At 40.5% G+C, this 14,761-nt stretch overlaps 1 protein-coding gene across 1 annotated transcript; it reads right to left on the reverse strand.

Moving 5' to 3' along the window:
* Nucleotides 1-339: 339 nt before the first annotated feature.
* Nucleotides 340-13,439, reverse strand: LOC121527482 (B-cell receptor CD22-like). Its single transcript, XM_041814458.1, has 10 exons — nucleotides 13,363-13,439; nucleotides 13,080-13,155; nucleotides 9,697-10,077; nucleotides 7,962-8,264; nucleotides 7,605-7,865; nucleotides 5,189-5,288; nucleotides 5,071-5,110; nucleotides 4,578-4,884; nucleotides 1,426-1,501; nucleotides 340-473 (listed from the first exon to the last, which is right to left on the reverse strand). Exons 2-8 carry the CDS (start codon nucleotides 13,120-13,122, stop codon nucleotides 4,603-4,605), a joined length of 1,410 nt encoding a protein of 469 aa, XP_041670392.1. The 5' UTR covers nucleotides 13,123-13,155; nucleotides 13,363-13,439; the 3' UTR covers nucleotides 340-473; nucleotides 1,426-1,501; nucleotides 4,578-4,602.
* Between the last annotated feature and the right edge of the window lie 1,322 nt (nucleotides 13,440-14,761).

Genomic DNA, 14,761 nt, shown 5'->3' on the forward strand with positions numbered 1-14,761 from the left:
AGTGTTTCCTCATACAAACATGAAAAAGGTTTTGCTTTATGTCTCAAACATGTTTATTGTCTGATTGAAAGAAATCTGATCTCTCCTACCTTTGACTCTTATATGAAGAGGATGACAAACAGCAGTCGCTCTGTAAGGCCAGTTCATGATTCTCAAGAAGTAAAAGCCTGTATGTGTTCCGTTTACATTAGAAAACAAAGTTGTGCAGTTTCTCTCAGTCAAGTTTCCTTTTATTTTCATTGGGAATGTAGATGTCTCACTACTGTTGTACACCACATTTGTTGGGTGGTGGACCTTCTTTTCTTCCTGAAACCACACTCCAAATGTCTGTCTTGTGCTGTCAAACCTGTCCTTTCTCTCCGTTGTTGTGAATGTGCATGGGATTTGCAAACAGGATCCACTCAGTGCTTCCATGCTAAGTGGTGTAGCGATGGAGAGGTCGGCTTCACAAGTCTCGCAATCAGCTGGAGCACCTGTAAAGCAGAGCAGAGATTATTATGATGTGGAAAAAATTATGCATAAAGGCAGAGTCACTGATGATTTAACCTGTAATTTGAGGTGTTTTTGACCACAGAACAACCATCACTGCAGCCCTCCACTGATCTGGGCATTCCTCATTGCATCATACCTGAAAGCCAGCTTTCAGGTATGATGCACTGAGAAGATTTACACTTCCATTTAGAAAACCTCTTATGCACAGCGTTTGGGAAAGGGCAGGGCCTTTGACAAAAAACTTGGAGGGGGGATTGGATGAATATTCTGTCTGTCACATCTTTACGGGCCAATCAGAGCATCAAAACACGTGACATCATAGCCACAAACCGAGGTGCGCTGCTACCGAGAGTATAACTCTATAGAGAGCTGCATAAAGCAAAACCTGGCAACTGTAGACATGTCAGTACACAACTTTTGTCATTTTTGAAAAGAAAACAACTCAATGCTGGTCTTTTAATAAAGAAATGTCATCAGGTTCTGCTAAAACTGGCGCTTTAGCAGCAGCCATGCTAATGTCTTCCGCCATAACTGCACCAGCCTGCTTGCATACATCACGACTCTGCCACGCCCGAAAGTACTGCCCCTCGATGCTGATTGGTCTCGTCACTTTCTAACTGAACCCAAACAGTTCAGATGGGAGCTTTGCAAGATGGATTTGCCAGTAAGAAAAACGGAAACGGGCGAATCCATCTGCTTTGCAAGGTTACTGAGGTGAAGTTTCCATCCATAAAGCCCAGAGCTATAGCTAAAGCTAGATCTGAGGTATTTCCAGCAGTGGGGACAGCTTTCAGTCCAAGCAAACCCAACTCTGTGTGGTACGACTGAAAATAATGTCGCTCACTCAGTCAGTCAGTCAGAGACACAGACACATACAGGCCCATGTCAGCCAAAAAACATCTTTAATTTAAAGTAACAAAACAAATAGCTCACCTCGAAGAGCGAAAACCATCAACACCACCATGGCTGTCCACATTTTCAATGCCAGGTCTGCAAGGACGGTTTTTATCTGGAATTAAAAGATGAGAATCCACTCAGTCTTTATGGAAGGATCTGTCAAATAGCAGTTGACCTTACCAGACAAACCAGCTGAAGCTCAAACTAATAATATGATTCTGAAAAAAGGCAATTGATGTAAGAGAAGTCACCTCCCCACTAACCTACAAGGCAGCACAAGTCTCTACTCTTCTGTCTGAAGCCATAAGAACCAGGAAGTTAGTTCATGTTTCCTCTTCTGTCTCAAAATTACTTTTTTTTTTTGCACTTTTTTGGATGTTCACCCAGAGGTGTAAATAAAAAGTGTAGCTGCCCGTGCTGTATCGGAGCCAATTGGCCCCATTAGCAATACATGCCAATAATCTTAATAGCTGAGGATGGAGGCATTATGGTTTTGTGTTGTCCTTCATCTGTCAAGGTCATTCTAGTAAACCTGATATCTCAGTAATGCTCGAATAGACAAACTTGCAGTAGATGTGATTACAGTAAAAAGAAATAAACATGTTTACAGCTTGGTTTAAAACTGCTTTAGGACTGAATATTTAACAGACACACTGCACAGGGGAGGCCTTTTCTTAATATTTTGTCTGTTTTGGCTTTAAGGATAGCAGTTTTGCATTTCAGATATGTGGTTGATGTGACTGAAACCCAGAGCAGTGTAGATGTTCGTAAGGAGCTTAAGTCCGCCTCAGACTGCACAACATTTTTGGTCTGTCATGATGAAACCATGTCAGACTGCAACAAAAATCTGGTCCAGTCTTGGTTGATAGACTGTGGTCCTGACTACTCATCTTATTTGGGACTCTTAGTTGGGACACAAGAGATTTTTGGGGGGTCACCGATTGAGTTTTCATCAACATTTTCTACAGTATTTAATGGGACATTTATGTCTGCAGTACACATTATTGCCACAAGGGGGAGTGCCACCCAATCACACTCACCCTATCCACCATACTAAACTCAAAACAAAGCTCTACCAGCCGCTGGTTGGCTGAAGAGCTAAAGTCACAGTCATGACTGCTTGGCCAATCATTAAAGAACACATTGTTCCAGACTAGACAGCCACTGAAGGCCCAAGAGGCTGAGTGTGCAAATATAGCCTATGAGACGGCGTGGGCCCAGGTAAAGTGGTCCAATCCAGGCTCATAAAAGGTAAAGCTCCAAGCCAGGACCAGATTACACTAGGTGTTTGAGCTAAAGTGAATCATATAATGGTAGGGTTACATTTACTGCATGGTGGGGATTTGCACATATTCTCCGAGGTTATGTTGTTGAGTTTATTTGCTGTTCAGTGAGAATATTGCTAGCATGACTGATTATTGTGTGTCTACATCCACATTTGCCAATGATAAATTTAAAGTGTTTGCTGCTGCAGTTGCTGCGCAGCTTGGGTGCAGATTTTGCAGCACCAGGTCAAGTTGTTTTCCCACTCTCTGCCAGTAGATGGCAGCATCAGTAAAGTCATTTCTCTCTGTCAGCAGAGACATTGAATCTGTTGCTGCTATTGTTTTTTGTGTGGTTTTCTAACTATACTAATGTAAATCATTGTTTAGGAGACTAAAATACTGGTTGCTGACAACTTTATTTAACATTCAGTGTTGTTTATATTGGAAGTTATTTTGTATTTACAACGATGTTGCACTTACCCTAGAGAGAACTGTAAGGTATTTCTATTGTCTAAATATATTTGAATGTCATTCTAGAACTACACACAGCAGGTGTTAAGAATAAAGAACACTTGAGGAATACAGCTACATTTCATTATTTTTACCAGACACTCTTCATCGGACTTGGAATATATCAGAACCTAGCCACAGTTTCAGTGCATGGGAAGCACCATAGCATCCCAGTTTATTCCAGTGATGAATGCCACCTTAATAATTAGACAGTCTTTAAAATTTCACCCTTGCCGGATATTCCGGCATATTATACAGTGATATTAGAAAGTGGAAGCATTTAGGAACAACAGCAATTTCCAAAGCAGAAGACAACATAAAATCACAGAGTGGAGTCAACAACTGTTAAGGTGCATAGTGCATAAAAGTCACCAATGCTCTGCTGATTCCATAGCTGAAGAGTTCTGAACTTCCACTGGAATTAATGTTAGCACAAAAAAACTGCAGCGGGAGCCTCAAGCCTCACATCAAGTCTAATGCCAAGCTTCAGATGAAGTGATGTAAAGCACACAAACACTGGACTGTGGAGCAGTGGAAATGTGCTCTGTGGAGTAACGAATCATTCACCTCTCTTTGGCAGTCAGCCTGGGTTTGCCTGAAGAACATTACCTGCCTGATTGCATTGTGCCAACTGTGAAGTTTGGAGGAGGAGGGAAAATGGTATGGGGCTGTTTTCCAGGGTTTAGACTAGGCCCCTTATCTCCAGGGAAGGCCAATCTTAATGCCTCTGTATAACAGGACATTTTTGGACAATGCTATGCTTCCAACTTTGTGGCAACAGTTTGGGGAAGGCCCTTTTCTATTCCAACATGACTGTGCCCTAGTGCTCAAGACGTGATCGGATGAGTTCTGTGTGGAAGAACTTGACAGGCCTGCACAAATCCCTGAACTCAACCACATCCAGGACCTTTGAGATGAACTGGAACGGAGATTACGAGTCAGGCCTTTACATCCAATATCAGTGGCTGACAAGTTACTAAATTAGTAAGTTACTAAGAAAACATTACTTAAACCCTAATCAGTTTAGCTGGGACAATACAGTTCTCCTTTACCCAAATAAGCACAGCTCTATATTTATCGTCTCATTTCCTTCCTTCTCTTTTTTGCCTATCCGCCGATGAGCACTTTCACAAAGTGGATACCTCCCATCATGGCTGATTGTTGGTGGCTGAGCCTTTATACCCAATCATGATACCATCACCTGTTATCAATCAACATACTTACCTGTGGAATGTTTCAGGTGTTTTTAACATTCCACAAATTTCTCAGTCTTTTCTGACCCATGTCCCAAGTTTTTTTAAACATGTCGCAGACATCAAATTCAGAATGTGTGTATTTAAAGTAAATTAATAAATCAAGTTAATAACTCTGAACATTAAATACAGATGAGGACAAAATGATTAACTCTCCTACTCAGCTACTCAAAGTTCAGTGTTCCTTATGTGCCAAGTGTTCTCCCTTTATCCACTCTGTTTGGTTTAATCCCCACACGAGAGTAGAGCTCCTCTGGGCCGTCAGCTGTCTGAGTTTGGTTGTTTGCCGACACTTTGACCTGTGCGTACAGCGTCTCCTGCTGCTGTCCTCTGTCATTCAACGGGCCACAGGATGAGTTTTGTCTCAGCTTGGAGAAGTCTATCTCTCCATAATGGATATTTTCCTCTCCTCCTCCCTCATTTTTACTCGCTGCTCCTTCAACAGATGCCTCTTCACTAGTTGGACTCTGAGAAAATCAATCGCACAGAGAGAGCCTTTAGCTGGATGCAACAAATCACAAGAGAATTTGGTGGGACAAAATGAAAGTTACATCACAGTTAAGGGACTGCTCTGATAGAAGCCTTAACATGGATGATCATGAACAGTGAAAATGTGATCACAAGAAAGAGAATCAAAATCATTTGTTTCTTACCTGGGTCTGTTTTTGAGCTGTATATACTGATGAGAAACGCCTGGAAGATTAGAAGTTGTTAGTTGCAAGCAGACATCCAACTTGCCAGTAACTTAGTCAGTGTTTCTGTGATACTTACCAAACAAATACGGCTAGACAGATGAATGCAATAATCCCAAAGATTCCTCCAATCACTGCTCCCCATTGTTGAGAGCTTTGAGAAGGACCTGGTAAAAAAACTAAGAGAAAATAGCCTAAAGTAAAACAAAATGTGAAAGTGAAGGAAGAAAAAAGATGACACTAGTGATGAAGGTTGAGCCAGCTCTTTCACAACTGACACACCAGGACTCCCTTATCATCTGTTGTCTTGGACTGAAATGTCAGTTTACTCTAACCATTATTCCACGAGATTTATTTGCTAAATAGTACATAACTGTGTCCTTCGAAAGCACATTTATGACAAAGCAAGGGGGGAAAAGCTGTTAAAGAGCACCACTAGCCACTTAGCTTGTGGCTAATCCCTCCCATTTAGCTTGGAGAGGAATAAAAAATTCTTAATTCTTAAGGTACTTTTGTGTCCCTGAAAGTAGTGAAATATTCTGGCAAAAGATAAAAATATTTTTCAAAAATCATAGAGAAATGGCAGCAGGCAGGAATTTGAAAATTCTTCAATTCCTCAATGCATTCTGTTTGGTTCAGTACAGTTTTGGATGCTTTAGCACATTAAACTTACTCATGTTTCCTCAGCTGAGGTCCATCACTAACCTCCAGCCTCGCTCACTGTGATGGGAAATCTGTCTCTCTTTAGAGATCCAGATCATTTGGCTCAGCTCAGTAAAGCTGGTTGTTTGACTCCCAAATGGCTTTCATTTGGTTCCAGTTTGGCTTGTGGATTAGATAACATCAAAGGATGGAGGAAAGAAAACTGGAACTCAAACAGCAGCTACTTATCATGGCTAACATAAAAGAGTCGTTTGTTAGAACAGGCTCGTTTGTTAATGACTCATAATCACTTCCTCACTCACCCCACAAGGTTGATGCAGTTAATAGTATATCGCCATTTCAATTAAAAGCATGTTTGTGACAAAATGAGAGTTTTTTTTTTTACATTTAAAGGGGCTCAGCAAGCCTCTTTGCTCAGAACAAGACTCTGCAAAGCTCTTGTTTTCCTTCATCTGGATGGATAACTCTTGACAGCAGGAGGTCTGAAAATCACTTTTATGTAAAGTGTAGGAATTGTATTCAATGTCTGTAGGCTTTTTTTGATGATGACTACAGTGTACAGGACCATTTAGAGCTGTTAAGTACTAACATTCCTCCATTCCCATACATTCCTAATGGCTGTCCTCCACTACCTGACGCCCAACAGACATTCAGGACCACATGACTGCAAACAAACTATTGGCTGTTGTGTCCATAAGAGGCGGGCAAGTGAGTTCTGACGTCAAGTTACTAGAAATGTCTTGTGAATTCACAGCATGGAAGCACAAACAAAAGAGAAAAGGCCAGCTGCAAAATGCACTGCTCGACAACAAGTAACATGGCAGGTAGCCTTTGGGCTCATGAAGAAGATCGCTGAGCTAAGAACCAGGGCTGGAGCAGATGTCCAGGGCTGAGCCCTAACCAATCAGGTCCAGGAGCATGTGTAGCTGATTGATAAAGTTATAGCTTATGAATTTCACCAAAACACTCATTTTTCATCATGTTTGAGGTTTCTTTTGTCCCTCCTAACTGTATATTTTTGCAAGACTGGCTGCAGAGCTCACAGACCGTTCATCTGAGACACTGTCTATGTCAGAACGGATGTGCCATAATTTGCTGGTACAACATTTTAGATTTTATTTTTATTCAGCTTTATTCATGAAGAAAGACTGGAAGTTATATTATGAAATAACTATTCTGCTAACATTACAGATTTAGTATTATTTCAGAAATAAAACAGAGAAAAAGGTCCAGTTAGGAACTAAATTATGTAATTTTTTAGAAGTAGTTAGACTAACAGGGGCTTGCTTTAGCTTTGGTAGCTTTGGTTAAAGCTAACATAGTGATTCTAGTAACATAAGCCATGTAGCTAAGTTAGCTTTAGCAATTTCAGCATCAGTTTGCATAGTCACTCTCTGATCTTATCTTCAGCTACATTAGCTACAGAGCTTGCGGAGCTACATAAGCTACTGAAAAAAACAAGAGCATCAAAATGCATCAATAATCGATTAAGGATCAAATTGTAGCCCTATGAATCATAATCAAATCGTGAGGTGCCTAAAGATTTCCACCTCTTGTGGAAAAGTTATTGTTGAATTACCTGAAAGATTCAGAGCTTATGAGAAAGCATTCATTGCTTAAACCCTGCAAGCCCTGGCTCTGCCAGTGCTATGAACTGTCTGTTGTAAATAAGCATGTGTAACTTCACCATAATGTGGAGTGAATGAGTGAGAAAAAGGATGGATAGAGTCCGACTAGGAAGATGTTTTTCCACGTCTAGAAGAAATATTTGTGGTTTATCTCATAGAGAATATGGATCAGTGAGCATGGATTCATTCTACTCCAATATCTACCTTCAACATGAAGATGAATCTCTGATGATCTTTCATCTCCAAGATCATTCTTGGCCACACAGAAATAAACTCCTCCTTCTGTCACATTAAAGCTGTAAATCTCTCCCTCAGATACGTTCATGGGTCCATCTGAGCTCATCTTGAACCAGGTGAAGCTGCTGACACGAGGCTTGGCTCTGCTGGAGCAGCTCAGGGTCACATTAACACCAGCTGACAGCAAACCTGGTGGACTGATGGACACTGAGGTGTTTTTAGGAGCATCTGGGAAAAAACAGGAGATACACAACATTCATTACAAACATCCTCACAAATCATCCTGTTCTGACAGGATCCAAGAACAAACTGTGGTGGTCTCACATGAAACACTGAGAGTCTTTGTCTCCTCTGCTGTCTTGTTGTCTCTTCCTTCATTCACAGGATAAGTAGAAGAACAGCTGATGTTGTATCCATCATGTTTGTCTGTCAGAGTGATGGTCTCCTGGATTCTGGTTGTAAAGGTTCCATCTTGGTTTTCCTCCTTGGTGTTGTGAGAGTCTTTGACGTTCCAGGTGAGTTTAGGAGGGTAGAGTGGACAAGGAGTGACAGCTGAACACGTTATATTGACAGACACATTCTCCTTCAGATCAACAGGAATCTCCATGATTGGTTCAGGAGGGGAATCTGAATTCAAGCCAGCAAAAACAGTCAGTTTATAAACATGTGGGATTACAGCCACAACCACTGCTTTAAGATTCAGAGAGTAAACATTTCTATATATTCTAGATTCATCTCATACAAAGTGAAATATTTCAAACTTTTTGATTTTAATCATAATTATTATAGATTGCAGCACACAAAAATCTCAAATCCACTATCTCAGAATTTTGGAATATTGTGGGAATGTCCCATTTGCAAAGGTTTTCTGAGCCTTCATTCTCGCTGTGGTTCAGTACACACAACCACAATCATGGTGAAGACTGTTGACAAATGTTCAGAGGACAATCATTGACACCCTCCACAAAGAGGGTAAGCCACAGAAAGGCACTGCTGAAAGGTCAGGCTGTTCTCTGCGGCAGTATCAGAGCAGATTCCTGGAAAGCTGACTGGCAAGAAAAGGAGCACAAGCAACAGGGATGAGCTTAGCCTTCAGAAGGTTGTCAAACAAGGCAGATTCAAAAATTTAGGCGAACTTCACAAGGAGTGGACTGAGACTGGATACAGTGGATCAAGAGCCACCACACCGACAGTCCAGGAAATGGACTAGAAGTGTGCAGCCAGTCCTGAACCACAGAAAATTTCTCACCTGGGCTAAGGACAAAACAAACTGGAAATTTTGTGTTTCATTCGGAAATCAAGGTCCGGAGGAAGATCGGAGAGGCACAAAATCCAAGGTGGTTTTAGTCCATTGTTTTCAGTGATGGTTTGAGGTGCCACATCATCTGTTGCTTTGGTCCACTGGTCTTTATCAAGTCCAGAGTCAACACTGTCAGATTTTAGACACCTTCATGCTTCCATCTGCTGAGAGGCTTTATGGAGATACTGATTTCCTTTTCCAGCAGGACGTGGTACCTGTCCATAGTGAAGCCAAAACTAGCAGAAACTGGTTTTAGGACTGTGGTGTTACTGTGTTTGACTGACCAGCCAACTGGTCTGACCTGAACCCCGTAGAGAATCTCTTGAGTAATGTCAAGAGGAAGAGGAGAGACTCCAGACTCAACCATACAGATGAGCTGAAGGCTGCCATCAGAGCCCACTCCAGCAGTGCCACGGACTGATTGCCTCAATGCCACATCACATAGATGCAATAAATTGTGAAAGGAGGACCAACCAAGTGCTGAGTGCATAAATCAGCACAATTTCAAGAAGGTCAGCATTTCTGTATTATAAATCCTTTTTTTGTCTGTTTTTTTAATAGTCTCATATTTTGAGAGAGTGAATTTTTCATTTTTGTGAGCTGTAAGCTGTAATCATCAGCATTTAACAAAAAAAGTCTTGAAATGTTTCCCTTCAATTATGAATCTATGAATCTTTTTCATGGTAATGATTTTTTGTTTGACTCTCCCCTGTATACTAATGTAAATCCAAAAAGAGATAAGTAAAAAAGCTGTCTTACCTCTCACTTTAATTTGAAGACAGTCACGAACAGCGGTTGCTTTGAATGCTTCACTCTCCATTCTGAAGAAGTATGTGCCTTCATATGTTGGGATTAAATTAGAGAATAAAGTGGTGCATTGTTTCAGATTGAGGTTTCCGGTTATATTCATTGGATAGACTCTGATTGTCCCATCACTTTTGAATACCACACTGTCTTTACCACCATTGAGGCCTTGTTTAAGCCAAAATCCACTGATTAGCTGTGTGCTGTCAAAAATTTCTTCTTTCTTAGGCCTAAAGGTACATGGGATATGCAAACAAGATCCATTCAGTGCTTCCATCGTCTCTGGCGTATCAATGATGAGGTCGTTAGCAGAAGCAGGACATTTAGCCAGTGCACCTGAAAGCAGACTCATGATCAACACAATGATGGACAGGCAGGACAGGGTGTAACATCTGTTTTCTCTGTGCTGCTTACAGTTTGAATCATCAGTCAGTACGTTTATCACCTGTTGTCAGTGTCACACAATCACAGAGTTCATTCTGGCAATACGGACCAAAAATCACATCTGTGATTTTTTTTAGCTAAATTGCAATACACAATATATATCATGCTTTAATTTCTTCATATAAATAACAAAGACAGAAACTTCTATATCAAATCCACATAGACAAAATGCTAAATGTCATACCAGCACTTTTATTAACAGCCAACTGTACTTTGTTAATATTGACATGAAATATTACAATGCCTATAAAAAGTATTTATCCCCTTGTTATGTTTTGTCCTTTTATTGATTTTATGAATCAGTTATAGTCAAAATAAATTGGCCTTTTTTGACAAAAAAATGTTATAATTAAACTTCTTTAATGTCGAAGTGAAAACAGGTTTCTACAAAGGTGTCAAACACTATAGGGCAACCTAGAGGGTGCTCAATCACATTTTCTACTGGAAAGGCACCTTCAAGGGCACGTACTCACTGTGTGGGCACCCTGAATCACACGTAATTATCAGGTAAGAGGAGAGCACCTTTGTCCATCGGAGGAGTAACCTTAGGGGGCACTTTGTTCAATTTTGTCCACTGGTAGGGCACCTCACAGGGCACTCCACCGCTTTTTTCAACTGTGTGGGCAGACTGAAGAGCAGTTAATCATGTAGGAGGGCACTTTATCATTTGTGCATTGGGTCCCTTAGATGACACCTTTTGTATTTCATCCACTGGTACGGCACCCTAGACCAGTGGTTCTCAACGTTGGCATTGGTACCCCATTGGGGGTCGGGAAACACTGAGAGGGGGTCTCCAGATGCCTTAAAAAATATTTTTCAAATGACACTGTTGTCACTTTACACTCCGTACTACACAAATGGATAAAAAGATATTTGTTTCTTTGATAAGAGTGGTTTTTATTCAGGTTAAACATAAAATATGAATACCACAGAGTAACTTTACAATGGACCATGATTTTGTTAGCCCCCAGTTTGGCTGTGCACCAGAATGCTCTACTATTTATCCCCCTTATGGGAAGCCTTGTCTGCACATGACTATTCTTGAATGTGCATGGAGATGTTCAACCACCCTCAGGTATAGTGGGGGTCCCCGATTTCTGGCACCTTTATTTTTGGGGTCACAGACTGAAAAGGTTGAGAACCACTGCCCTGGACGGCACTTGAACACTTTTTGGCTGACCACTGAGGTCAGCCCAACACATGGGTCTGTTTGTTAATGAGTGAGTGAGTGACGATACTTTTAGAGCCGTACATACTGAGTTGTGCTATGGGCGGGGTTTAGTTGTACTAAAAACCCATCTGTAATAAATACCTCTGATATAGCTTTTGCATTGCACCTGTTTTATTAGAACTGGACCATGTTTCTGCATGAAATAAAGAGTAAAAACAACATGAAAAGCTTTTCATGCTGTGAAAGATGTTTTCACCCTTCTGCCAACCTGCGTCAGCATGAGTATGTGATAGATATGGGGAAAGGGTTTTGTTGTGGGCGGTTGTATGCAGCGGCTGTCAGTGGGCTTATTAGCTCGGAATTAGCCAAAGTGGCAGTTGGTCAGAGCTAGTCTTTATTAAAGCAAGCACAAAGGGCAACAGTGAAAGCTTTCCGTGACAGGAAAGATGTTTTTTTTTTTTTGCTCCTCTGCCGACCTGGTTTGGCACGAGTTTGTTAAGGTTACGGGGATTTTCCGGTGTATTCAGGGGTTTCTGCCGCGGTAGCCATTAGCTCGGGTGTAGCTGTAATAAAACGGCAGTTTAATTGGAAGTGGGCCGCATTTCTTTTTCAAACAAGCCCAAAGATATCATATGTTGCTCTGATTGCCCCGTCATGCATGTGATAGACAGAATGTTCCTCCAGTCACCTTCTTAAGATTTCCTGAAAAATCCTGCCCTTCCCAAAATACTTTCTATGGGAGCTTTCCCAGGCGAATGTGAAATATATTCAAGCATTGGAACTATGAGTGGTTCTGGCGTGACAGGCTAGCTGTTTCCTGCCAACAGGGCTTTATCGTTTAAACTTTTAGGGTCCCTCAATTCTCAACCCACAGACGTCAGTGACAGCACACACACCCCAAAAACTAATCACTCTGCCAGATCACACAATTTAGTCCGGCATTTCAACAGGCATCCCAGATAGTTTCAGTAAGTCATATACTAGATTTTACCCTAGTCTTTTTTTCCTATGAAAGAGCAACGGCACACTGGAAAGGCACCCTTTGAAGGCATTTTATTGTATTTTTATCTTTTATGTACCAGAAGGGTAATTCAAGAGGGTGCCTGTGCTGCATTCTCTGTCTGAACATAAGGACACTGCCTCCCCACTGAGTCCACCAGGGCTGCCTACTGTACCCAAGTACATTTGACAAATCATACAAAAATTCAAACAATAAACTTAATCAAGAGTTTAGAAATCTCATCGCCTGACAGCCCGTATCAAAACAAACATGAAACCACAAGGTAGCATTTCTATTGACTCATATCATTCATAGATTAGAACAGAAAATTACAGCAAACTTATCAGGAATAAAGGCCTAAAACATACTTTTCAGTAAGTTTAATAAATATCTCATTTTTACTTAATAAATTTTATTGCAGTAGCCTCTTCTCTGCTTTCTTATTGTTTGAATGTTTTTTGCTAACATTTTTCACATTTGTTCATTTTATTATTTGTGTAATTTGACAGAAAATTCAACAAATCCACAAGTTAAAGACCATTCAGCACCATGTTTGGTGTCTTAGCTTTCTTCACTATGAAACCTTTCTTGTTCTCCATTTCAGGAAATGAACAGTGAGAAAAGGTTCTTATCTTCCCTTGCTTTTCTGCTTTGTTTATTAATGAAGTCAAACTGTAAATTATTAACATTTCCTGTCAAAGTGAGTGAAAAAAAAAAACTCACCTGAAAGAAAGAAGGCACTCAGTAACATGCAGGCTGGAAACATTTCCACAGAAAGGACTGCAGTAACAATCTGAACCTGGATTTCAAGGAAAAAAAACTTGTCAATATTTTAATCCAAGCATTTCAAAGAGAGCCTTATGTTGCTGTTATGTTGAAGCTGCAGCTCAAATTTAAATCATATTGTGGAGCTCTTTTAAGCAAACTTATACCAAGAGACATACTTCTTAAAATCCTAAGAATAATCCTGATGGCTCAAACATGGCATTCAAACATTTGGTCTCACCAAAAAGTCCCGGACAGGAAAAAGAGAAGCAGATTCTATCAGCTGAGTTTCAGCAGAGCAGCATCACTCCAGACCTGCAGGCTCCAACAATGACACCAGTCTTTATCCTTCCTGTTGATTACCCGCAGGTGAGAGAGGCAGTGAGCTCTGAGCTCAGCTTTAGCTCATCAGGATGCAAATTAGTATTTCAAACATACCTTTCTTTGCAGGACTATAAACCTCTGTTTGTGTTCAGTCAACAAGAACAGGGTGTTTTTAGTCATTTGGAGGATAGAAAAAACAGGACAAACATTTGATTCCACCATAGATGATACAGAGGTTGCTATGTTTTGCAGCTTTCAGTGAAGTTAATTAGCAATGGCCAAAGGTCTTAAGTAACTTGTGGTATATATGTGTGTGCCTGCATAAACATATGATGCCAGTAGGTGGCAGTGTGACCCGATGTAAACCATGCAGTGTGAATATACTGACACTTGAATCTGACTCCCTACGAAGTAAACACCGCTCCTCTGAATTAGCACGGCCTGCTAGTTTTCTTTCATTCTTACAATACAACATAACTAAGTACAAATACTTCGTTACCTTACTTAAGTAGAAATGTTGGGTATCTATACTTTACTGGAGTAATTATTTTTCAGCCTACTTTTTACTCCTACTTCTTAAAATTTCAAGCAATTATTTGTACTTTCTACTCCTTACATTTTAAAAATAGCCTCGTTACTCCTATTTCATTTCAGCTTGTTTTCATTCTGGCTTGTCATCGTTAAAAAAAACCCCAAATACAAAAAAACCCAAAAACCTATCCAGATAAATCACACCATCTGGATAGAGTGAATGTGATTGTGGTTGGATGAGAAGTATAAACATAATACCATTCCGACCCCCTATTGGTTTGTAGTTACGCGATCCATCGCACCTGTGCACGACACAAATCAAGTCACACTCCAGCAAGGGAATAGCAGACGTATGTAGCCTAGTACGAAGATGTCTGTGGCAGATACTCAAGAGAACTTGAGTGAAATGTCCCAACCAAGCTCCAGCGAAGAGGTTGGTAGTACACATGTATGGTTCTTGAATGTATTTGCATTATACTAAAATGCATTCATTTTCCATGGGCATGAATGCTACTGAAACAGGTGCATCTTAAATTTTTCAACATTAACATTTTAATATAACATTATAGTCATTACAGCCTTTAGAAAAATGTTTTTTTGGGGAGGTGGGGTAGTGCTCTAGGCCCCTGTGGGGCAGCCTAAGCTTTTGTCCTTAATGGCAGTTTCCCCCCCTTACATTGCTTTTACTTTTATACTTTTACTTAAGTAAAAAGCTTGAGTTGATATTTCAACTTCTACAGAAGTCTTTTTAAACCCTAGTATCTATACTTCTACCTGAGTAATGA

The sequence above is a fragment of the Cheilinus undulatus genome, linkage group 19 (assembly GCF_018320785.1).
Source record: "Cheilinus undulatus linkage group 19, ASM1832078v1, whole genome shotgun sequence".
Lineage (NCBI taxonomy): Eukaryota > Metazoa > Chordata > Actinopteri > Labriformes > Labridae > Cheilinus > Cheilinus undulatus.

Coding starts and splice junctions, on each gene's coding strand:
- LOC121527482 (XM_041814458.1), bottom strand. CDS start 13,122: ATGTTTCCAGCCTGCATGTTACTGAGTGCCTTCTTTCTTTCAG. Junction 10,078..13,079: donor GAGTGCCTTCTTTCTTTCAG/GTGAGTTTTTTT, acceptor GTCTGCTTTCAG/GTGCACTGGCTAAATGTCCT. Junction 4,885..5,070: donor CAGCTCAAAAACAGACCCAG/GTAAGAAACAAA, acceptor TGATTTTCTCAG/AGTCCAACTAGTGAAGAGGC.